We start from the raw sequence: 24,383 nt of genomic DNA on the forward strand, positions 1-24,383 counted from the left end.
TTGGTCATTTGTAAATAAAGGTTTTCCTTACACAATATCGTAGAGTCTTGTTCTTATCAATGAGACAGAAAAGCTGGTGTTTAGTGTGGAGCCTTAAGGCATACGAGTACAAGAATTCAATGTTTTCACTTCATTTTAAGCATCGCCAGTGTTCAGTGAACTTTATTTATTTTTGTTATCCTCTGAGCTAAAAAAAAAAAATAATACAAAGATTTATTCAGAAGACAAAATAATTTCACGGAGAAAGTGTGGTAGCTCGTTTCCTTGCATGAGAGCAGGATTTACAGATTCATGACTATGTTAATGCAACGCTGATCATGTTCTGTAGTGGAAATGTGATACCTGGAGAGATACTTTTTATTATTCTGTAAAAGCACTGGTCTTACAGTAGTGGGTCAGCAAATTTAAAGAAAAAAAAATCCAACACTTGTTTAAGTCACTGTTTTGGTGGCCTTTCTCTCCATCAGCACAGTTTTTCTCTCCAAGTGCACTCTGACAGGAGGGAATTGAAACACACTGAAGGCAATGTTGCGGTAACCTTCTATGAAGGTCAGAGGCTGATGGGTGTCCTGGAGTAAATCTATCTTGGTCGCATTAGCCTCCATCAATAGGTGCGAGTACATCTGCATAGCTGGGCTCGTGGGGCTCAAGTCCTCACGTTTGTCATATCTGTTGAAAATGGGAAGTGTTAAAAATGTTTAAAATAATATTTGAAGTTTACTTAAAAAGCTAAAATAAAAAAATAAATAAAGCTTTATTTATTTTTGTCACTTTGGTCACATTTGATAATGTAACCTGCTTCATAAGGCTTTCACAGACATGTTTATTAAGGTCCAGCATGTCTGACCTGCCTTTCGAAAGTATTTGTACTGCAGTACCTATTCTGAGATTGTAACAATTTCCCCATTTCCAAATGTTACCCATGTTATAATATTTGAAAAAACTAAAACTGACAATACAGATACTGAAAACTGAAGTGAGGCCAAAATTTTTTTCTGAATTCTAAGCTTAACTCAAAACACCCACAAAAAAATAGAAAATCTAAAACTGTATATTAAAAAAAACAAAACAAAGATTGGTGGACAGATTTCAGATCAAAATAAAACACCAACCTCCAGTTTTTGTTTAGTTGTAGGAAGCGTGAAACTCCAGTCTCAGCAGTGTAGGTGTCAATGTGAACAAATACATCTGAGGAAAGACAGCAACAATGAGAGTTCACTAGAAAACCACGATTCTTTATCTCCTGCATTTCTGACAGACTTTTAAATATGTAACAGTGTGTGAGCGCTCCCTTCAAAAAAGGAAAAAAAAAGTTTGATGTGATTCCAACCTGCTGAGGCTGGCAACAGCCTGTGTAGTTCCTGCATTCCTCTGCCTCCAGGGTAGTTGTGGTGAGAAACATAGAGGCAAATACCAGAGTATGTCGTGTTTGCCAACAGCTGGCCAACCACAAATGCGGAACCCAGTTTGTATATCCAGGATTTCTGGTAGTTGCACAAACTAAATCACATGGAGGGAGGAAAAAAAAAACAGTAAAAAGCATGACAAACAGCTTCAGCTCTCCAAATTTCAATGTCAATTTTAAGAGAAAGGAAACTTTTTAGGATCATTCACTCTTCTTTCAATATAAGGACAGGTGCCGTACGTTTCAGCTTACATGAAAGAGCAACCACGCGCAGCCACCAAACTGAGCACGGGAAAAGTGTATATGATGAAACGCAGCTCTTTGTGGGGCAACAGTGAGTAGAGCAGAATGAAGCCCACTGTGGGCAGCAGCAGTGCTCTCATTCGCCTGTCAAGGAGGCCAAGGGGGACAAAGAACAGCGTGCAGCCCAGGGCGCGAGGTACAGCAGAGTAGAAGTACCAGAGAAACGGAGAGGTTTACTGGGGGGAACAGTCAAGGACTGCTATAACCAACCAACAATAAACCAACAACAATGTCATAAAATTAAATTCAGCAACATCCTTACCTGAGTTTTAACTGAGCTAGAATGCTAAAGGAGACTGGACTCATACAGGAATATTTTAACAAAGGGCATCAACATGCTGTTCATCAACACGCTTTTAAGATACCATGAAACTAAAACATTTATTAAATTAACAATTATAACCATTATGTTGTTGTGAAATTCTACAATACAAATAAAATGACTGAAATATTCAGTCCAACAAGGAAAGTAATTTTTCCACAGTCAACAAAGTCCTAATTCTAACAGTTATCCTCTCCTACTATTTCCATAAAGTGAAATGTCACATTTCCTAATACATTTCTGTGTTTTTCTTGTGGTCGTCATTTACCCCCCATAATTTCCCAACTATCAAACAGCTAAACAAACAGGAGTGTGCTGGAATAAATCAAAGGATATTCCCCAGCTGGAACTTTTGTTGAGAATGGTGTTGTACCACAAAACCTGGCCTTCAGGCCACAGGAGCTTCCTCCAGAAGAAGGTATCAACAGCCACTGTCAGAGCTGCAGGAGACAAAGGAAAGCAAACACAAACAGTGATCAGCATGTTTTGATTATTGTTAGACATACACTGTATTTATTATAGACGAACCACTAACCTAATGACAATATCCCAGCAGGAACAGCATATTTCAGCAGCTGTAGCAGCCCCAGCTTCCTGCTCAGGAGCGACATCAGTAACATGAGGCCCATAAAGATGCACAACTCTGACCGGAACACAATGATGACCAAAGCAGACAGGGAGATGAACCGGCCATATCTCTGAGCCATCCATGATGTGAATGCTATAAGAACTGGGCCGACAGTTTTACTCATCATTATAATGCTCGATTATTTAAGTTCCAAAACTAACAAAGAAAGAAACTAGAACTCAAATGAGAGCTGATGGGTTACCTAATGGCAGGGCGAATACATTGGGCAGTGTCCTTGTGCTGTAGAACATTAAATGAAACTGAGATGCACATATAAGGCAGAAAAGGTCTGCAACTGTGGAGCCAAACTGCCTCCTTGCTTCTCTCTGCATGTGCCACAGTGCACCGATGACGCACACTCCCAGGGAAGCTCGGACTGTGCAGAAAGAACAGCACATTAAACATCTCTTTAGAGCTTTTAATTACCTTTACATCTCAGTGGTTTGGATACTAAACTACAAAAAGTGAGATGGTACACTACCTATAAGCTGTGTGTAGAACTTTGGTGCATCCAGCAGGAAAGACAGAAAAACAAGAGGGGAGGAGAGCGTGGAGAGGAAGAGAGGGCCAAGGAAAGTCCGCGGCACCACACCGGGAAACTCATGATGGTCATACTGAAAAGAAAAACAAGGTACTTTGTAAGATTTATACAGCCACACTACCATACAGTGATTTTAAGGAGCTCAAAAACAAGAGTAGATAAAACAATCTAATCTCTCGCTTTTAATCACATCACATGACCCTAAGCAAGACCTGGAATTTACCCAGATGTCATGGATTTTTTCTCCCTTTTTATCAGAACAAACAAGTAAACTGTATACAGCATCTCTGTTATGTTAAAGTCAGGACTCTCTTGGCTGTTCTAAAACATGGATTTCTTCTTTCTAATCATCCTGTAGTTGGTTTTTCATTGTCTTGACTCAGCCTCTTCTAAGCTTCAAATCATGGAGTGATGCCCCAGTATTTTTGCTGTAAATGTTTTTGACTGAATTTGGAATGTATTACTCTCTGCATGTCCAGATATCCAGACCATAAAAAAACAAAAATAAAAAGCCAAACCATGATCCTCTCTCCACCGTGCTTTACAATATCTTCACAGCATTGTTTCACCCCCTACAATGTACAGTGCATATCTTCTTATAAAGGTAAACCTTTGTCTAATCTTCCCAGAGAAGATTTATCTAGTAAATTGAGCAACATTCAGGCATTCTCATGCAAATTTAAGATAAGATAAGATGACCTTTATTAGTCCCACAGGTGGGAAATTTGTTTCGTTACAGCAAAAGTGCAAAGTTATGTAGCAGAAATTAGAAAACACTGGAATGCAATAAAATAAAATAAAATAAATAAAATTTGAGATGTGTTGCAATGTATTTTTAAGTCATTCTCACATAACTCTGTCATCTGTGGAAGGATACTACTGACAGCTCTGTGCCATGTAGTGTAGTTCATCTTGTAGTGAACACCTAATTAAAAATGTTACAAGCTGTAAAGACTGCTGCAAATATTTTTGCTGCCTATTGGGTTCTTTTTTGTTTTTCCTTTTTTTTTGGGGGGGGGGTCTCTAAGTTTCAGGACTGCTTACTGTGCTCTTGACTTATTATTTTTCAGGACACCCTCATCACAGGGAACACAACAGTCCTGCATGTTATCAAGTTGTAATATATTGTGATAAGCAACATTGTAATAAACAATAAAATAGAACAAAAGCACTGATGCCACAACAGAACAGAATAAAGCCCAATAGATACTGATATTGAGTGATTTAAAAATTCCGATATATCAACTTATTGTTTTTCTTTCAGACACACAAAACATAATAAATGTCAGGGAAATCTGTTTATGTGTAGTTATTTATGAGTCTTTACGAAGGTAAGACATTTCTGTTTAAAAATGTTTTATTGTCACAACAAGATCAGCTGGTTGTTGAGTTTGTGGCATTTCAAACAGGTTTTGCGGCACTTCAAACAGGTTTTGCCAGGGTAGTTTCAGAGTGCCCTCTGGTGTACATGCAATCCAACATCAATACTCCGAAAGGTGATTCTCCAGTCTCTTCTTTGGATTTTTTAAATTTCTTATAAATCTTGATAGTGATATATCAAAGCACTACAATGAAGGCAGAAAAGAACTGCAAAGCAATGTTAATGCTGAAAGCCAACACTGTAGGTCAAGTCTAGTCAGTTACAAAATTTAGTGACCCTAATATTAGTCCTCATTAGGACCACAGTTATTGGTGGCCTCCATGGCATAAATTCAATAGGTCTCTCTTTGTTTGAGGCTTTGATTTTATCCCCAACCCTGGCATCAAAGCTAGTAGTTCCAGTAGGGTCGAGTTACTCCCATGGTGTGCTTATGTGTAGTGTGTTTTGCCTTAAAATAAATCAGGTTAAATAGGAACAGTACACCTATGTTCAGCCACCCTGTCCCTCAGTTTTGGTCACATTTTTTCCCATTTTTCAACAGAGCTCCTGTTATGTTCTCTTGTTTCATTGTGAATTAATGTATTTTTCTAATATTGTGACGTGAATGGGTGAGGATTAGACCACATTTTAAGAGTAATCAATGCAGATTTATTTTTTCCTTGTAGCTATAGGTTTACGATGGAACAGTCCACACCACAGTATAGCTGTCAAACTACTGGTGTGTATGATTTTTATAGCAAGCACCAATAGCAAGCAGAATGTTTGGGACGTAGCATTACATCAAAAGTAGGATTTAAACTGTACCCGCAGCTGTCACATTTTTTTTCATAATGTACCTTATATTTAACATCCTTGGGGCCGTAAGAATGGTATTCAAATTTTTTTAATGACAAAAAAGGAAATTAAATATTACGAATGTTTTATTTACATCCATAGGTGCTTTCTGTGTCCACTTAGCTTATTAGCACATCAAATGGCTGCATGCTTACCTTGTCAAAGTCAAGTCTGTGATACAGAAGGTCGTGTGCCGCCTGTAAGTTGAAGCTCTCCTCAACTTTAGTGAACGGGCAAATAAATAAATGCAAGAGAGCCACGGAAGCTAATAAAAACAACAGTGGTAACCCCAAAACAGTCCTCTTTTCAGCCATGACAGCTGAAAAAAAAGGCTAGTTTTCACTTCCGGCAGTCACAGGAAGTGAACGATGCAACTTTTACTTTGGCTAAGGTGTTGAGGGGTTTTTTATTAGTAGGGCTTTTGAGAACTATTATTGAAACCAAATTAAAAAAAAATGAAAAAAAATATTTATTTTGAATTTACCTGCAAGCTTCCTGAATTTTCCACGTGGGGATGGATTTTTTTTTGTTTTTTTCTATTGTCCCGCGCGTGGCGACTCACGATTGGTTTTCCATTTTATTGACAGGCGGTTACAGCCAATCACCACAAGCCACAATTCGATTAAAACGCTGACGCGGAAAACTAGAACCGATTCGGGGTTTTTTTTTTTTCCCCATGTAACCGGCATGTAAATACCATTTTGTCACGCTTTGCATAGATAACGCTATCTTTCGTCTAATGTTAGGAACACCTCGCATAGATGTGTCCGACCACTGCAGCACTTTAACATTAGTGGAAAGCTTGCTTGCTAGTGGCTGGAGCGCTCGTCTCCTGATATGAAATTGTGTGAATTGATCTGCTGAGATGCTGTCCACCGGTCCAGAGCTGCGGCTGCTGCGCCTTTTGTCTTACTTAACTCTTGTCTTACTTTGTCAAGTTACTGACGCCAAGAAGGATTTAAAAAGCTCCTGCAACACCTGCCGGCAAATCACCGAGAACTTCAACAAGGTCAGTGAGCGTTTGCAGACCTTCTTCCTTTGTGTTGGTTTTCATTGTGTTGACGTGAAAATACGTCAGTCTAATGTAAGATGCCTGGGTGCCCTTTACTCAGTGCAGGGTCCTTCCTATTTCTGGGCTCAAAAATTAAAATGTCTGCGTTGTATGTCAGGGCTTCGAGAAAACAGCAAACCAGAACTTTGGAGGAGGAAACACAGCCTGGGAGGAGAGGAAATTGTCTAAATATGAGACGAGGTGAGACAGCCAAGAGCCCAGCCTACAGGTCACCCTGCCACAGGTCCTGTGATCTGAGCTGTTTACTTGTTTACTTTTCACCAGACCTGCAGGCTTTTGAGCTTCTGTGCTTTCCATCAAATGAAGTTGTTTTCTTTATTTTTCATGCAAATATAAATCTTCTTGTACATTGTGAGATGTATGTTTACAATCTCAAACTAACTTGTGCACTCGTCTCGTCTGCTGCTTTCCTTCCACCCCAGCGAGATTCGGCTGATGGAGATCGTGGAGGGGCTGTGCGACAGCAGCAGCTTTGAGTGCAACCACATGGTTGAGGAGCACGAGGAGCATTTCGAGACTTGGTGGTTCAAGAGGTGGGTCGATGCAAATGAAGTGGTTGGATTTTAAAGGGGACCTAATGAGTGATGGACACATGATCAGGCAGGCTGGCAGATGCTGATCAGGGTTGTTTGCGTTTTTAAAGGCTTGTTTGATTTGGTAACCTGCTGTTAAACCTCGTCTCTTCCTGCCTTGTTTTCCTGTTGCAACACAGGAAAACGAAACATCCCGATCTGCACAAGTGGTTCTGCATAGAGACCATCAAAGTGTGCTGTCCAAAGGGAACATTTGGACCCGACTGCAATGGTGAGAATTTACAGATACACCCACCAGTGCTCCAGTTTTTTTTCCCCCCCGTGTTTCATCTTAATTTCAGGGCTTCCAACGTTATTATGAAAACAGGTCGCTTGTGTCATACAAGTTTTGCATTTTTCCAATGCTGTCCCAAGTTGTCAGATCTATTAAACATATACTTGCAAACAGTCCATTTCTAATTTGCGCCTCCTCTGTTCTCCGACTGTCACCCAGAAATAAATGTCGGTGTGTGTGCAAGTGGCCCTAAACATGAGCTACGTCATGAGCAATGTTACACCTGACATCTTAAAGGCAGTTTAACAAAACAGTTTACGATGCATCTGTGGCACACATCTTATTATACTGACATCGCTTTAAAATGAGGCTCACTAAGATGTGAGATGAGGAGTCAGGGACGGTATAGAGTGGGGGGCCATATTTGTAACTTATCAGCCGTATTTGAACGCCTCCTTTCAAACCAAATTAACATGGACAACGACTACTTGGCAACCACCTACAGAAGTGCAACACATGAGGAAAAAGGATGTAATACAAATTTATGATTTCACACATTACCGATCTTCTCTTGGTTGTGCCACAGGACCTTTAAAGAAAGATGCTTTTATATTTAGTGAGAGTTTTTGACATAAACATTACCATTACTGAACCACAGTGTTCAAACAGCAGTGGTCTCTATATTACTATGTATAGAAAAACAGTGGCATTGAGTGTTTAAAAAAAAAAAAATCTACCAAAAAAGCTTACAGAAGCTACCGTGTACAGAAAAAGAGAGATCCCAAGAGCGAGTTGTAAGATTTGGTTTAAAAGCACAAAAATAATTTGTCTGTCTTCATTTTTAAGCCTGTGTGGGGGGTTCTGAGCGACCCTGTCACGGGAATGGTGCGTGCGATGGAGACGGGACCCGTGGGGGAAACGGGAAGTGCAGCTGCCACCACGGTTATACAGGCGAGTTCTGCCTAGACTGCATCGACGGCTACTTCAACGAAGTGAGGAACGACAGCTTTTCTCTGTGCACAGGTAAAAAAAAATAAATAATAAAAAATTCAGTTTACCTAAATAACTTACCTGCTGTTACACCAGAAACTCATCACCAACATTAAAGTACTGATGGAAATTTGGTCTTCACTTCTGCAGAATGTCACTCCTCTTGCAAGACCTGCACTGGAGCAACCAATCAGGACTGTGACGAGTGCAAGGAAGGCTGGGAGGAAGACGACCAGAAAGCTTGTGTAGGTAAGACAACTTGGACTAGCTCTCCATGCTACATGACATTCTCTTAACAAAAGTACTCGGATAAAGAGGTCATCTGAGCTATTGTTCTTGCTGTTTGGGTTCCATCATTGCTCCAACTTTGATTATTATACTACTGGTTGGATAAACCTGCAAATCTCCGATCTTTTTGCTGTTTCATAACAATTTATTGACTACACAAATTGTTGCGAAATCAACCAATGATGGACCAGTTAGTTATATTTTAAACTCAGAACAGTACCAGACCTCCTAAATTCTTGAAAATGTTATTTTTAAGTACATTTATGTTCATTTTAAAATTTGATGCTAGTAGCACAAGTCAGAATGCTAGCACAGGTTCGTCCAATTTAGCCTCAGTTTTCTGTTCTTGGCTGATACCCAGTGTGGTCTTCTGCTTCTCCGAGGTTTGATCTGCTGTTTATTTAGAGATGCTCTTCTGCATACCTTGGTTGTTTGTTTGAGTTAATCTTGCCTGCTTGAAGCAGTCTGAGGGGTATATTATGAAGTGAGATTAATGGCCATGTCAAGCTTAAAGTGGACTAAAAGGCTACATGTATAAAGGCCAATTTATACACCATGGAGTAGGGCTGCTCAATTAATCGAATTTTAATCGTGATTACGATCTGGGCTTTCAACGATCATTAAAAATGACTGAGCCGATTATTAGCTCCTCCTCTTGCGCTGCTCCGTGTGGCAAATCGAGCGCACCTCTCTGCATTTCGAACACGCGTCACAACAATTAAGAGGACCCGAGGGAAGCTCGGGACGCTCGGAAAGCTAGGAAAGCTAAGCAGAAGTTATTTGGTGAGGAGAGGATAATGGCTGCTGAAGAAAGAATGCCGTTGGTTGAAAAGAGAGGTAAAACGACTTAAGTGGTGTGGAAACATTTTGGGTTCGCGGAGTCAGACGTGGATCAAGTAGACATAGTGTGGAAACTTTGCTACGGTGTCGTAGCTGCACCACAGAGAAACACTACAAATTTATTCAATCATTTGAAGACCGCTCACAAAGTCACATACGATCAAACAATGAAGGAACATAGAGAAAAAACTCTTTACAACACCTGCTTCATCCTCACAGACTTCCATTCACGCTACCCTGTACAACGCAACTAAATATCCCACCAGCTCCCAGAGACACAAGGAGATAACAAACGCGGTAACGTTTTCCTCGCCAAAGACCACTGCTCAATTAACACAGTGAACAACCAGTATTATGCAGTATTTTGAAGTTCACTAAACATAGATGTTTACATTTTTCATTTATTTTTTATATTGCAAACATTTGCACTGTTATCAGTATTTGCACACTATTTTATATTATTTTTTGACATCTTTAAAGCCATTATTCAATACATTGTTATTGTTAAATAAATATCGTCAAATAATCGAGATCTCAATTTCAGTGAAAATAATCATGATTATCATTTTTGCCATAATCGAGCAGCCCTACCATGGAGTCCTACTTTAAAGAACTGTCATAGGTTTAACACTGTCTATTAGGCTGGATTTAAGAATCAAGAGTTTAAAATCATAACTCAGTGGAAAAATGAGACTAAAACTAAAACGTGGTGTTTCATGTCTACTTTAAAGCAGGGTGATGCTCCTTCACCCGTACCTCTGCCAACCCCTGCTTGATTCGTTCCGTTTTGTACACTCTTTTGGCTGTGTACACAAATTCAACTCTCTAACTCAAACGGCAGCGGCCGTCAAAGTAAACACAAATCACTCAGCCATCACATCTCTGGCATGGGGAAAAGGAAGCTGACTTGGACTATTTGGATTATGCCTGTGAATACAACATCACTCACCTGGCTTTCAAAGGGAGATTTTTTTTCTGTGGATTTCTTGTTGATTGTTGGGTCAATATGAACACATTGAACATCTTAGTTCTTTTATTAGAATATTGTACAATCAGTATGTTTAGATTGCCACAAATCACACCCACTTTGAGACCTACTTGAAACACTGCCAACCTGCTCGTTGGCACCTGTGGTATGTTTTTGTGTTTTGGGACTGGGGGGGGGGAAGTACTCTATAATAAGTAGGTTTGGCACAAAAAGCAATACTCTGATACTAACACTTGCTATCAAATAAGATGCTAATTTGCTAATTACCCTCCATAATTCAGGGCAATTAAAAAAAATAATAATAATTTTGATCAGAATCATCTAAATCTTATATACATTAAATACAGGATGACAGAAGTGAATAAATACCACAGAAATGGAATGAAAGGGGAAAAAACCACCAAAATCATATTTGAGCAACTTCATAATCAATACTTCGTTAAAATGCTACACTAGTGTAATTACAATCAAATGAGGTGCGTGTGTGTGCGTGCGTGCGTGCGTGTGTGTGTGTGTGTGTGTGTGTGTGTGTGTGTGTGTGTAATTTTACCAAATTTGATGGAAATAGTTTAGCAGAAAGGTCAGTGAAAAGTGAATCTCACTTTTCTGTTAAGTTGCCTTAACCATATCCTATACGTCAGCGGTCCCCAACCCACGGGCCGGTACCGGGTCGCGAGAGGTCAGGGTGTGAAATTTATGATTTTCAGAGTTTTTATCTTTTTTTTTTTTTTTTTATTGTTAACTCGGTCTCCCTCGGTCTTTTCCCGTGTGTTATGAATAAATGTTCTTTTTTTTTTTTCTTTTTTTTTTGGTACAGGTACTGGTTTTAATTTGGTGTATTTATCCGCGACACCTTATATAAAAATATTGTTGGACATAAACCGGTCCATGGCGCAAAAAAGTTTTGGAACCGCTGCTACGTGGGGTGTGAAAATGAATGTTGACCTCTTGGCTGGGGTCAAAGAAGGCATGCCCAAGAACATAAAGGGTTTGATCCGCCGGTTAGCATCCAAGTCCAGCATTTGTTTAATCAGGCTCACCAACAAATGCTGATCACTGTGGCATCCTGTTCTCATTTTCATTCATTCTTTCAGGTCAACAAGACACTTAAGCTTTAAGTGTCGGGTTTCTTGTGGGTGAGTCCTGTCTGATATTCAAATTATTCTTTTGTTTTAAATATATTCAGCTGTGAACACTGCAGCTTTCTTCTTTTTCTCAAGGACAGTCTCAAGGATAGCCTGCTGGCCTGCCCTGAGTGTGTATGATGAACCGAATTACCCGGGTAAAGCAGCAGCCTCGTAGCACGCTCCAAAGCTATTTAGCCCAGAGACCACGTTTCAATAATTTAAATGGAATCTGAAGCATAACCTCTGGTGGTCTGTACCAAAGAGCCTGTGCACAGACACAAGGAACTACTGCGGACACATGACATGATAGGCCAAAGTCCATAACTTTGACTTTGACGGGACACTGATAGTGGTCCACAACCATTATGTTATCAGGTTTGCAGGCGGCACGTATGATTCTCATAGAACTCAAGTGGGATTTATTCCAGGAGTTCATAATTTAAGAATATACATTGAGCAATGTCAAAGGAAAAAGCCGTTCCACTTTACAACACTGGAAGTGTCTGCATCCAAGCGTTTCAACTTCTCCAGGATGGAAATGTCACATTTTACCTGTTTACCAAGGTTCATGGTGGTTCTTGCTGTATTTGATAGTCACACATTGTGTTGTGGCATTTGGTTACAAAACAAAGTTGCCTTCTATAAGGAAAGCCTCCACCATGTGGGAGGCTTTCCTTATAGAAGGCAGTTTTAAACGGGGACCTTGACACTGTCAGGAGAATGGCTGATGTCCATTTGATCAGGTTCCCCTGGAGACGGGCACCAACTGCTCTTTGAATGGTCACAGGTGAATCTTGAGGCAGTGTAATAGTCAAACATTTTTGCTTTCACCCTCATTCTGCACCCACAATAGATAAAGCCAGAAGAAAAATGTTTTTGAACACAATTAAAATATAATGATCTATATCATATATATGATGCATATAAGATTAATCCCACAAACTCTTTGAGGTTTACAGAGAATGGTCTGAAACATAGAAAATGTCCAGTGAGCGGAAGTTCTCTTGATGAAAATGCCAAAGTTCAGAAGAGAATGGCCAGACTGCTTTGAGCGAGTAGAAAGGCAACAGTAACTCAAATAACTGCTTGTTATAACCAAGATATGCATAAGAGCATTTCTGAATGCACAACACATTGAAGTTTGAAGCAGATGGGCTACAGCAGCAGAACACACCGTGTGCTACCCCTGTGACCTAAGAACAGGAATCTGAGTTCTCACCGGCTCACCAGAAGTTGGAATCTAGGAGTTTGGAAAGATGTTTCCTGGTCTGACGAGTCTCGATTTCTGCTGCAACATTCAGATGTTGGGGTCATAACTTGATGTCATAAAATGATAAGTCCTCAGAATCCACAATGTTCAGAAAACCTTAGAAAATACTGATACTGAATATGATTGCAGTTTCATATTGGCATTGATGGGCTGCCCCAAACACACCCATGTGGTGACTACTAAAGACTTAGCATTACCTATTGACTGCTACTGACTGTGATGAGCATCAGTTCATCATTATTAATAGGTGGATTTAATGCTAGTTTAGTCCCTCTAAGTGTTATATAGGAAGCGTTTCCTATAAACAACACTCAGGTCGGTCAAAATGAAAACCTACGTGACAGTTTTATAAACTGCCATAGATTTTTAATTAGTTATATAGTACGATTCATTTTGCATTCACTCAATCAAAATTAATTTCCTATCTTTTTGGGAATACAGTATAGCATACGTACACACAGAGCCAGAATCAAAACGCCTGGCTTAACAGAGAAAGTTGATAACCACAGAGGTGATACTTATTACCTCCAGCCAAGGCTTTAATTTTGTCAAACCATTCCCCTTTGGTCATTCTCCTCTGACCTCCACCATTAACATCCAGTTTTGCCCCTGAGATCTTTATTCAGTAACTCTACGTTCTAATCTGCAGACACTCACATTTTTTGTGTTTTCACTCTGATGTGGTAAAGCGCACAAAGAATGATCAGCAGATGGCGCTGTGTGGTTGCCAGCCTGTTTGATGGCTCTCTGTGATGTGTTGCAGATGTAAATGAGTGCTCCAAAGACCCTGTTCCATGCAAAGAAGATCAGTACTGCCTCAACACAGAAGGCTCCTACTCTTGCAAGGGTAAGAGGTCATATGCCAAACAGTAGCTTTTGGAGCAGTGTGGAAATTTGCTTCCAGTGAACTTATCGCTGTTAGATGTTTCATATTACAATGTCTGATTGTTATCCATTTATTGACAGTTTTGTGAGACCTGTCTAACTTTATTCGGTGTGTTTGTTCCTCAAAGCCTGTGATAAAGTGTGCTCCGGCTGCACTGGAGCCGGTCCCGATAACTGCCAGGCTTGTGCCAGCGGGTACCAAGACACAGAGGGAACCTGCACAGGTATTATTCACTATTTGAAAGATTTCTGACACTATGTTAAAGTGTCCACTTTGAGTTTAATACAAATGAAGCCAAAAGAAGCAGTCCTTGGAAGGAAATTCTTATTGCTTCGATGCTGGCGACCTGTCCAGTGTGGACCCTGCCTTTCGTCCTATGACATGTCATTAATGTGCATACTGTAAGCATGAGTCTCTCATCACAGTTGGATGCAGGCTTAACTTTAGATCACTTTATATTTGCATGTTTACATCTTCCTTTCATGTCTCTTTAATTGTTGTAGGAAGAAAGGATATTGAGAGCTCCAGACTGCTGTGGATGGACAGAACCTCTTAATCCAAATATTGAAAACTACATTAGTTTACTGTTTTATTTGGATCCTAACCAACACAAAACATCCTCTATATTTCATACACAGTTTTATTTTTATTTCTAGCTGTCTATCTTAGCACACACTTGTCAATGAATCTTCTACCCTTGGAAAATCTGTTTTAGTTCCCCTTAACTGATGTCATGTTTTTAAGGATAATGCATTTGCAACTTTTGTATATTTTGTCTATATATTAGATTTTTTTTTTTTTAATTTAACTTATTTAAATCTTTGCCAGATGTGAATGAGTGTTCTCAGTCAGAGCCAGTGTGCGCAAAAGAGCACCAGGAGTGTGTTAACAATCAAGGCAGTTACACGTGCATCTGCTCTGAAGGCTACGAGGAGCGAGATGGGGAGTGTGTGCAAACACAACAGCCAGGTGAGGATGAGTGTTGGCATGAGGTAGCACAATACCCATTCTAACAAGTTTTACAGTAGTAATTTAGGATGTGAGGATGTTATTTAAGCAACATGTTTACTTTGTGTGCTTCACTGACTGCAGTGTGATTAATGCTATAAGTTTTCCTATGTTAGATACAGCCGAGGAGTCGGAAGCATCTGAGGCAACCGCGAGTCCGCACGGAGAGCTTTGATGTCACAAACGGGGACCAGGATTAACAAACTGTTGACATTGCTGCACATTCGAAGCCCCTCCTTCATAAAACTGTCAACCACATGCACTTAATGAAACAACGAGAGCCGAGAGGACGTCTATTTCCAGCAGAGGATGATGAACAGAGAAAAAAAAACAAAGAGACCTTTTACGCTCTCACCATGCTGGATGTTGCTTTTCTCTAGTGTGCTCAGACTTGTTGTCTTTGTCTTATATGGTTTTAAAAAGCAACAATGTTTCAATAAAGATTCATTATGTGAAGTTTATCAAAAACTGACCGACGTCATCGGAATGTGGATGCTTTCAGCTTTGGGATTTTTTGTGTATGTTGCAGCAATCATGCATGACCACAGGATGGCAGTATAGTCTTATGAAATAAAGACGCTTCAGCTTTAAACCATCTGGACAGGACTAGACGGTGCTTCTCTTGCCCTGATATCTCATAAATATTTTGAAGCTAGGCCAGATTATAGCTGCGTATTGTCCATTATATTCAATATCAACATCATTCTTATTTCCACCAACATTAACCCTCACTTATACCACACGGCCTGGTTCTACATGACGTCTGCTTGGTCTTGCAAACCCGAACCATCACCTACCCTTGATTGGCATGCTTTTTGGAAAGGCCCTTCCTCTGGCCCTGTGTGGATCAAAACACATTTTTCTAACCTAAGTCTCACCTTGCGGTAAATCTTCCCAGCTTCCTCTGTGATGATGTCAGCTGTTTTGACTGCAAGGCCCTCTAAGACATAAGAAAGGGCAAGTAAAGGCCTGTCTAATCTAGCAGTGAGGCAGCAGAGAGCCCACCTCTCTGCCTACTGTTAACTCCACCACCATATGGAAAGGGGTTTTCTGGAGGCATAGGAATATGGGGTTCACCAAATATATATATATATTTGCCAAAGCAGAAAAATAGTAGAAGGAAAAAAAATGAGCAAACTTGTCCTTTAAAATTCATGACTTATAGCTCTAGCAAGACTGTTTTTTCTTTAGGAGAGGGCTTAGGAGAGCACCAGTATGAGTCAGCGTACTGACTAATACATGAGTCAGTGTACCTATTATTGATGCTACAACACCCATCTAGGTGAGTTTAGCTGTTATGAGATGTACACTGTATTTGTTATGATGCTTCCACCACCGCCTCAGCCGCAGACCAGCTCAAGCGGGAAAGCTCGGAGATCATCGTGTCGCGGCGAGCTGATGCAGAGTGACCAGGCACCATGAGTAATCACTGTAAATTCACCTGTTTTTTTTTCTCTGACGCACAGGGCTTTTCTTATTTGTTGCACTCTGAGGCAGTGGCGCAGCAGAGATTTTGTGATTCACTCACAGCGCCCGTCTTATCAGGCCGCGGCACAAAGTGGGATTCATTTCACTTATCTAAGATGCACAGTCACTCCGTTTGGACTTCTGACTTTCTGGAGTCGGGGGTATTTCTTGAAGCTGAATGCCAAAATGTAAGATAATTTTCTGCGATTATCAATGTGGTTCTTGTTGTCACAGTTTGTGAATGTTCTGTGGTTCATGCTCACTTTACTTCCCCTGAAAGTTAATCATCAGTGTCTCAACAAAGTCAGAGAAGCAAGTTTCACAAGTCTGAGGCTATCTTGTATTACGTCTGTAGACTCATTTCAGATTCTTAGTACACTTTCCTGTAGTAGGTTTTACACGTCATGTTAAATACTGTGCAAAAGTCTCAACCCGCCTATCATTTCTTAAAATATTTTGTTTCCAAAGAGCCAGACCTTCTTGTCACTTTAAAAGTGGCTTTGAGCAATAGCTTTCCAAAGGTGTCTGAAGGTCTTTCAAAGTTTTTCTTTGTCCGTTGGTTAGTTTTTCACTCATGTTCAGGAACTTTGCGCTTTTAGGGCTTTGGAAATTGAAGTGAGTGACGTTAGGTTGAGGGTCTGAGGACACCTGAGGAATGGAGAAGAAGTGTACTGGTGCGTGAGCATCATTCTTGTCTCAGGAACAAGAGTGATTTGAAAAGCTGTAGTGACTACAGAAGGTTTTGATGAGCTGTACCATGAAGACGTGGGAAAGAGTTTTCCAGGTTAAGAAGAGAGGTGACAATGAGTGGGCAGCAGTGCTGATGGAGAAGTGAAGAGAAGGTTACGAGTTGCACTGTGTCTTTGTGGATCCGTAGTACTGTAGTGCTGGGCATTTTTGAGGACAGTGGTGAGGTGTGCAGTAGGAGTGATGGATGGATTCGAGTTGGGGGTGGGACTATATCAGGGATCGACTTTGTAAGAGAGTGCCAGGAGGGTGGTGACTGCTTGAAGGATAGCAGATTTACAAAGATGGTAGTGAGAGCTGCTATGATGCATGGTTTTGAAATGTTGGTCAGATTGAAAGACTGAGGTGGCAGAATTGAAGATGTTATGGTTTTAGTTAGGAGTGGGCATGACAGACAGGATGAGAAATGAGTACATCAGAGGGTCAGCTCAGGTCAAGCAATTTGGAGACAAAGTTGCAGAGACAAGGATGAGATGGTTTGGAATGACAGGAGAGATAGTGGATATGTTGGACAAAGGATGCTGAAGATGGAGATGCCAGGCAAAGGGAAGACCACAGAGAAAGTTAATGGATGTAGTGAGGGGGGATTGGCATGATACAGGAGGATATTGGGGATAAGGTGAGGCAGATATATCGCTTTGGCGACCCCTAAAGGGAGCAGCTAAAAGAAGTGTCTCTAGGGCCTTTATTACTAGCAACCTGTTACAAAAAATCATTGCTTTCTTGTCACTTCTTTAGTTGAATCTATGAAAAGTTTTGTACACTAGTACAGTAATAGAACATTAGTTCAGTTGATAAATCTACTATTCACCGAAGCCTCATCAGAAATAGTTTTGATGGAAGGGAAGAGAAACAGGGAGAAAACACCGAGGAACACTGCCTCAGTGTTACAGTGACAACAGGTCTTATGGAGTAAGACCTGTTGTCACTGCCAAATTGTCACCAGTATGTATGTAGGAGGTCCAGAGTGATGTAGAACAGTGTCTATGGCCATCTGTAAAGCACAGTGAAGGCTTGTGATAGTTTGGTACTGCAGTTCAGCCTGTGGTGTTGGGGTTTGTCAAAATTGATGGAATTCTAAACACAGAAAAATACCACCTGGAAAACACCTGATTGGCAGAGGCTTCATTTTTCAGCGTGACAATGCTGTCAAACACACTGCCAATGCGATAAAAGCATAGAAAACTATAAAATGAATCACTATCAGTCATGGATTGGCCTCCCCAGAGCCCTGAAGTCAACATTATTGAATCAGTGTGTGATCATCTTGATGGAGAACAGAACAAAAGTCAGACAACATCAATAAGAACTTTGAATGTCCTTCAAGAAGCAAGTTCAAGACTACTTAAAGAAATGCAAAAAGAGAGTTCAGACTGTGTTGAAGAATAAAGGTGATCCTACCTCTGATAATACATAACACTTTAGGTCATGCTCAATCATCCAGGTAAGTAAATCCCTATCTTTTTCAGTGGGAGAAACGTTTCATCACTCATCCAAGTGACTTCTTCAGTCTCAGCTGACTAAGCCAGACATTAAGAAGTGTGCAGAATCTCACACTCAACTTTTACCTGGTACCTGGTGGCAGGAGCACCTGTTCCAAACACTTTTTTGATTGGAGCAACATTTCAGTGTTTTGCACTTGTGATCTTTCAGATACAGGCCTTCTGATCACAGGACTCGCCCACTTGTCTGCTGTTTAAATGAGGGTATTGTTTATTCCTGATGCTGGCCTTCATTTCGTGCAGTGTAGTGAATCCCTGGTCAGTCTCCACACACACACACACACAAGAAAAAAAAAGAACTAAAACGTGCATCAAGATGTGTTTATGTGTCTACTCATGCATGTGGACCAATCCTCTGTGGTTGGAGGGGCACCCTGCTCAATTTTCTCTCGACTTTGTGGTGGTTTTTTCTCCTGCCAGTAAACTCAGCTGTGAAACACATGGTCCGGCTGTAGCGGGGTGACTGCGAGGACGCTGATGGGGTTACCGAGAAAGCCTAGCATCAAGCAGAGCAGGAAAATACACTGACAGTAAGCTGATGGCACCAGGATCTTCTACACTCAGAAATGCCTTTTCTTTTTCTTTTTTTTGTTTTAGCCTGCCAGGACACTGTGCCCTCTATTTCCTGGCATCTCTGATTCTCCTCCTCCTGCTCATTCATCAGCGGTTAGATCGCAAGGCTGCTGTTTCTAAAAGCTATCCTTAGACAACAATCTTCATTGTTCCATTGTAAGGCAGTGGGACAGCGATAATCACAGTCCTGAGGTACACTGAGGGAAACTGCATGCTTAACTAGAAGCCAGATGTGGCACCATGTGTTTTTGTTGTCTGTTAGTGGTCTGCGCCGCCTCTGATGTGAGGCACTCCTTAAACTTGGTGCCCTCTCTGATGCGGTTGGGTTTGCCTTCCTTTTACCCAGCTGGATGCTCAGCCGCCAACAATTAAGCCTGACAAAGTGGAAACTCTGCAGGGCTGACCCAAACTGGATGCAGGACTCCTCAAGGTGCCGCTTGGTTGGTCACTTTGAGGACCCTTCAAAAGATGTGCAATGAGCCTGAGTGAAAGAAACCAGCACTCCTGCTTTAGTATGCTTCATAAAATGTAGGCTTTGGAGAGAAGTGAAAGCATCGGATAGATTACAGAGAAGCAGCTGGGGCCTAGCTGTAGCTGTTTGCTTCAGGTGAAGGAGGGGGAAATTAGAAATTTGTTCTGTGTGAAACAGAGAAATAACGCACTGACTTGCAGTCCGTATGACCCTTGAAACACAAATGACCAAAAATCCAGTTTGGCAGTTTATTATAAAGTCTGTATCTGAGGCTCCAAACAGGGAAGTGCGTGCACTTTTGTAACCAAATAAAGGCTTTAGATGAGAAGCCAGATGGTTTAAAGTATATTGGTGATCTAGACTGCAATGTGAAAGACTCCTGGGATAGCTCATCTGATATGAAATATATAAATCTGAAATTAACTTAGTTTTCACTCATATGTACTTATTTGTAGGGAGCAGACTATCATATTACACAACAATACCAATCCAGCACACAGTGATATTTAGCAGTCAGTTTAAACAGCTCCCATTTGAATATGTTTATTTGTTTTATATACTTTGGTTAATCTCCCCTTCAAGTTTGCCTTTTTTGTTCACCTTCATGATTGGATTTTCACTGTGTGCCTAAACTAGAGCCTGATGAATATATGGTTTGTAAGACCAACATCTGATATTTGTTCTTTTCCAATGTTCCAGTATATTGGCCGATTTTTATTTCTAGACATATGAACTGTAAAAATATTTACCTAACCTTTGTTTTATTGACTCATTTACACTGCGTGACTGTGCTCTGATCAGCTGCTTGGTGTGTTTGTGTTGTTCCAAATATGTGTTGTCATCAGGGAAGAACTAGACAACATCAACACTTGTAACATGGCTGAAGCGTGTTTCTTCTTTACTCTTTAAAATTTTCATTTATCAACTGTTAGAAATGCTGATATCAGTACATCAGTAAATAGTTGACGTCTGTCCATAACATGAGTGTGCCGATAAATCAGTCAGACTCTAGCCTCAGCTTCTGTGTCACACTAATCGCACTGCTCATGGGAGCAATTTTGGTAAAGAATTCAAAGCATCCAAACGTGAATGTGGTGCATCAGGTAAGAAACAACCTCGTCTTAATCCTCAAAATGCAATTAAAACACCCACCATTTTGAGAATGGATGAGTTCCAATGAGATTCATCTTAGATGCACCAGTGCAAATGCTCAGTGGGCTTTGTAACTGCACATCCTATGCCATCCATAGCATCTACTACAACTGCCTGTTAAGAGGAGCCTGTGTGGAAGTGTAAAGTTGTGTCGCTACACAAAAACACTAAGCTGGAAGACGCTAAAATGCTGATGATAAAAATGTAAAATCTGTTTATATCAGGGAGAAAAAGTGGGAAATTACCACTAAATTTATTTTAGTGGTATGTTTGCAGCCCAGTCTGAAGATGAATGTTGAAATGTCACCCCCAAAATACTTTTGTTCGTGTACCAAAAAGCCATCCTTTCATTTCCTGCTTTTCCAATTCAGGATTTTGGGGTTGCTGGGGCGTGTCCCAGCTGCCATAGGGAAAAAGGGGTCAACCCTGGACAGGTTATCTGTTTCTTGTAGGGTTTATACGTGTGCATGGACATGAATCATCCCATCCATCCATCTGTACATCCATTTTTTTCCCACTTATCCAGTTCTGGGGCTGGAGCCTATCCCAGCTGTCGTACAGCGAGAGGCATGGTACCCTCTGGACAGATCGCCAATCTGCTGCAGGGCACGGCCATGAATGAATCATCCCTACCATCACAAATCATCAGTTTTTGTTTTTTGTTTTTTATTTTAACAGACAGCACAGCTTTGAAGTGAATCTGTTTCAATTGGCAGGATGTTTCATGTTCGTGTGGTGATGGATGTTCTTGAGACTCCTTATAGCGCTGTGATACTAGTATGAAAATGCCCTGTAATGAGGAAAAATTTGTGTTTGACTTTGAATGCGTTGCAATTTTTCATATTTAGAAACCTAATTTATAAACGCAGACAGATTTCCAACATGTTACAATCAATATGAGTCAGTCTGGACCGATGAGTGCGTACCGCCTTGCAACTCAGTTGGTTGCCACCCAGGTTTCTTCTAGTTAAAATAGTATAAAACCAAGGTTGAAGGGCATGTGAATCTTTCTGCAGTTGAATATCAACCAAGTCAATATTTGTGACGGAATTTCAGAATTTCTCTTTCAAATCTATCAGGTTCTGTCTGGTCTCCAAATGTAAGTAGTTAAAATGAATTTCTTCGAATGTAGCTGACAGCAGATGGCAACAGATTTGCGATTTTCACTGATTTATTATCACAGTTAATTGCTTTATTATCACAGATTACATATAACTGTCATTTTGACCCCATGCTCTTCTAGACTGATTCCATTCTTTCTCTGTTTTTTGCAATAAAATGCCAAAAAGACAAACAAAAGTTGGTCTGAAGACAGTAACTGACGGTCAACCAATGGGACTTCAGCATTACTGGGGCCTTGCTGTCCTGGCAACCAAGAAAACATGAAATAAGTGGCAGCTCTCATTTTTTAAAACTAAAACGCTGTCTTTTTCTAACCCAAGCCATATAGTTTTATTTCTTAAACCTAAGCAAACAAAGAATGACAAAGTAATTGGAGATGTAGTATCTGAATTTCAGGAGTGGGACCACGCCTCCAAACAAGCTCCTTCCGGTTCTCATCTACATATGTTCCCCCAGTTCTACAAGCTGTTCGCTTTCATTTACGTGCCCCACCGTCCGTCCCCTTTTCAATTCTTTAACTTATTTACTTCTGTTTAGTACGTGGGGATCTGCCAGGCCCAAGAGCTGCCGCCAGCCCCCTTCGGGGCCTTCCCCAAACCGCAACTCAATTCATGTCCAAGCCATTCACCTTTATCTACTATAATCAGGGGTGCACATAAGTGGTCCGCAGGTACGCATTCGCTGTCAAAATAAAAGACGCGCACCAGATAAGAAGTTGCAACGTGCATACATAAGATTTTGCAAAAGAAGCGCGTATTCTCGGAAAAGTGGTTGCAGACCACTTATGTGCACCCCTGACTATAATGCTGTCAAAACTAAAATGAGGACTGTTAGAAATACTGTTAGTATTTCAGTTTTTTATATGAATCAAATGAAAATCTAAGTAATCAAAGGTTAGTTTTGCTTAGAATATTCAGCTGCTGATGCTAAAAGTTAATGTGTAAGACATCTGGAATCAAGCACAGCTGCACAGTCTGCTGACTTCTGTGTTTTTGGACTGATGAACATGTTTTTCTTTAGCAGATTCAGTTCACTTTTGATGAAAACAAACAGGGAAACAAGATGTAAATCTGAATTATTTAGGTTGATGACTTTTTTTTTCTTTCCCCCACAACATGTGCCGGTATCTGATGCATTAGCCAAGCATTCAATAACACTGCACTTTTCCTTTCATGTGTAAAAACGATATTCTACCTGGGACTGCTTGGTTCAATAAGAGAAATCCAAACATTTTTAATTATTCATCATGTTATTTGGCTGTGTTGGTTCATTGGGCTGGGAACAGGAAGTCAGTGAGAAAATGGTCACTTTTCTATTTTTCTTTTTTTAAATGTAACCCCGGCTTCTTTTTTACCTGCTGATATAGAGTATGAGTAGTAAAAGTGACACTAGGTGTTTTGCTGTTTTCTTTTATTAAAAGCACATTGATAGCATGAGTTTAGGACTCATCATTTTCTCACTACATCTCAGAGTTGCGTTTATCAGCAGAGCAGGAGGAGGATGAGGAGGAAGAGGAGGGTGGGAGAAGACAGGGAGTGGAGCTGCAGTAGCAGGAACACTCTGTGCCGTGCAGAGATTTCACAGACAGGTTGAACAGACTGACACTACCCACCTTTGTTTGATCTTAAAGCCAGCGCCCATGTCTGTTTGTGTCTTTGTGCGCATGCAGGTATCTGTTTGTATTCTGCGCCTGCATATAGCAGTATGATGAGATTTGGCTTGTGTGCGTATGTGCGCAGCACCACCGTGCGACTCGGTCGTCTGGCCTCTGATCTCTCGCGCCCGTCAGGAATGAGAGGAGACAGAAGGGCGACTTTGATCTCGTTTTAAAGAGATCGCTGAGACGGAGAAGTCAAGAGAGAACGAGCACTTGAATGAATCTCCTCCCTGCAGTGCGTTGTCTCGTTTCTCACACTGACTCAAATCAAACATTCAGATTAGTGGCTGGCCAGATGTGCACGTGCGACACATTCTCGCTCCCACCTTGCCACATTCTGATGCTTGGTCTGAAACTGCTGCTTTGTTTCATTTTAAAGTGTCACTTAATATTATGTTTTTGAGGAGCAGGCAAAACAAAGCCTTAAAACACTCAATTCCTATCATGTACCAATGTTTTCTTTGCTCTTCCACTTGTCACTCATTCTTTTCTCCCCCCATTTGGTTAGGTATGGGCATTAAGGACATCCAATTATGCATGTAGGCTATAACAATGGAAACACAGTGGTGCAGTAGTTAGCACCATAACCTCATACCCAGAAGATTCTGGGTTCAAATACAGGCGTGACCATTGTTACCTTCCACACTTCAAAGATGTGCATGGGGTTAAGTTATTTGGTGTATATGTGATGGCTAGGTTTAAGAGGGCACGCACAGTTTTGGTTCAAATATGTACTTTTACTTCATTAAAGATGAATAGCTAAAAGATAAACATGTCCTGTTTGAAGCATTCATTGGTTATCACAGTGATAACCACGGTTCTCGCTGCATCCGTTTTAGATTTCCTATCAGGTTGGTGTGTTGCCGGGGTTGTGGGCGGGTGGGTGTATGGGGGCCCGGCCCTGGCGCGGGGTGCCGCAGGTGCATCGAGCCACCTGGGGGGCTCTTCAACTGGTGGTGGAGGATGTCACATCTTGCAGGAGCTTTCCTCTCCTCAGGAAT

At 40.9% G+C, this 24,383-nt stretch overlaps 2 protein-coding genes across 2 annotated transcripts; one reads left to right on the plus strand and one right to left on the minus strand.

The window, feature by feature from the left end:
- Positions 1 to 196: 196 nt before the first annotated feature.
- Positions 197 to 5,751, minus strand: alg12 (ALG12 alpha-1,6-mannosyltransferase). Its single transcript, XM_063460368.1, has 9 exons — positions 5,570 to 5,751; positions 3,140 to 3,272; positions 2,861 to 3,034; positions 2,566 to 2,760; positions 2,365 to 2,470; positions 1,658 to 1,879; positions 1,331 to 1,500; positions 1,113 to 1,188; positions 197 to 669 (listed from the first exon to the last, which is right to left on the minus strand). Exons 1-9 carry the CDS (start codon positions 5,726 to 5,728, stop codon positions 432 to 434), a joined length of 1,473 nt encoding a protein of 490 aa, XP_063316438.1. The 5' UTR covers positions 5,729 to 5,751; the 3' UTR covers positions 197 to 431.
- A 305-nt stretch (positions 5,752 to 6,056) lies between these two features.
- On the plus strand, positions 6,057 to 15,261 carry creld2 (cysteine-rich with EGF-like domains 2). Its single transcript, XM_063501198.1, has 10 exons — positions 6,057 to 6,423; positions 6,584 to 6,666; positions 6,909 to 7,019; positions 7,199 to 7,290; positions 8,140 to 8,316; positions 8,434 to 8,532; positions 13,560 to 13,643; positions 13,810 to 13,905; positions 14,511 to 14,651; positions 14,807 to 15,261. The coding sequence occupies exons 1-10, from the start codon at positions 6,280 to 6,282 to the stop codon at positions 14,863 to 14,865; spliced, it is 1,086 nt and encodes a 361-aa protein (XP_063357268.1). The 5' UTR covers positions 6,057 to 6,279; the 3' UTR covers positions 14,866 to 15,261.
- The last annotated feature ends 9,122 nt before the right edge of the window (positions 15,262 to 24,383 follow it).

The sequence above is a fragment of the Pelmatolapia mariae genome, linkage group LG17 (genome assembly GCF_036321145.2).
Source record: "Pelmatolapia mariae isolate MD_Pm_ZW linkage group LG17, Pm_UMD_F_2, whole genome shotgun sequence".
In the NCBI taxonomy this organism is placed as follows: domain Eukaryota; kingdom Metazoa; phylum Chordata; class Actinopteri; order Cichliformes; family Cichlidae; genus Pelmatolapia; species Pelmatolapia mariae.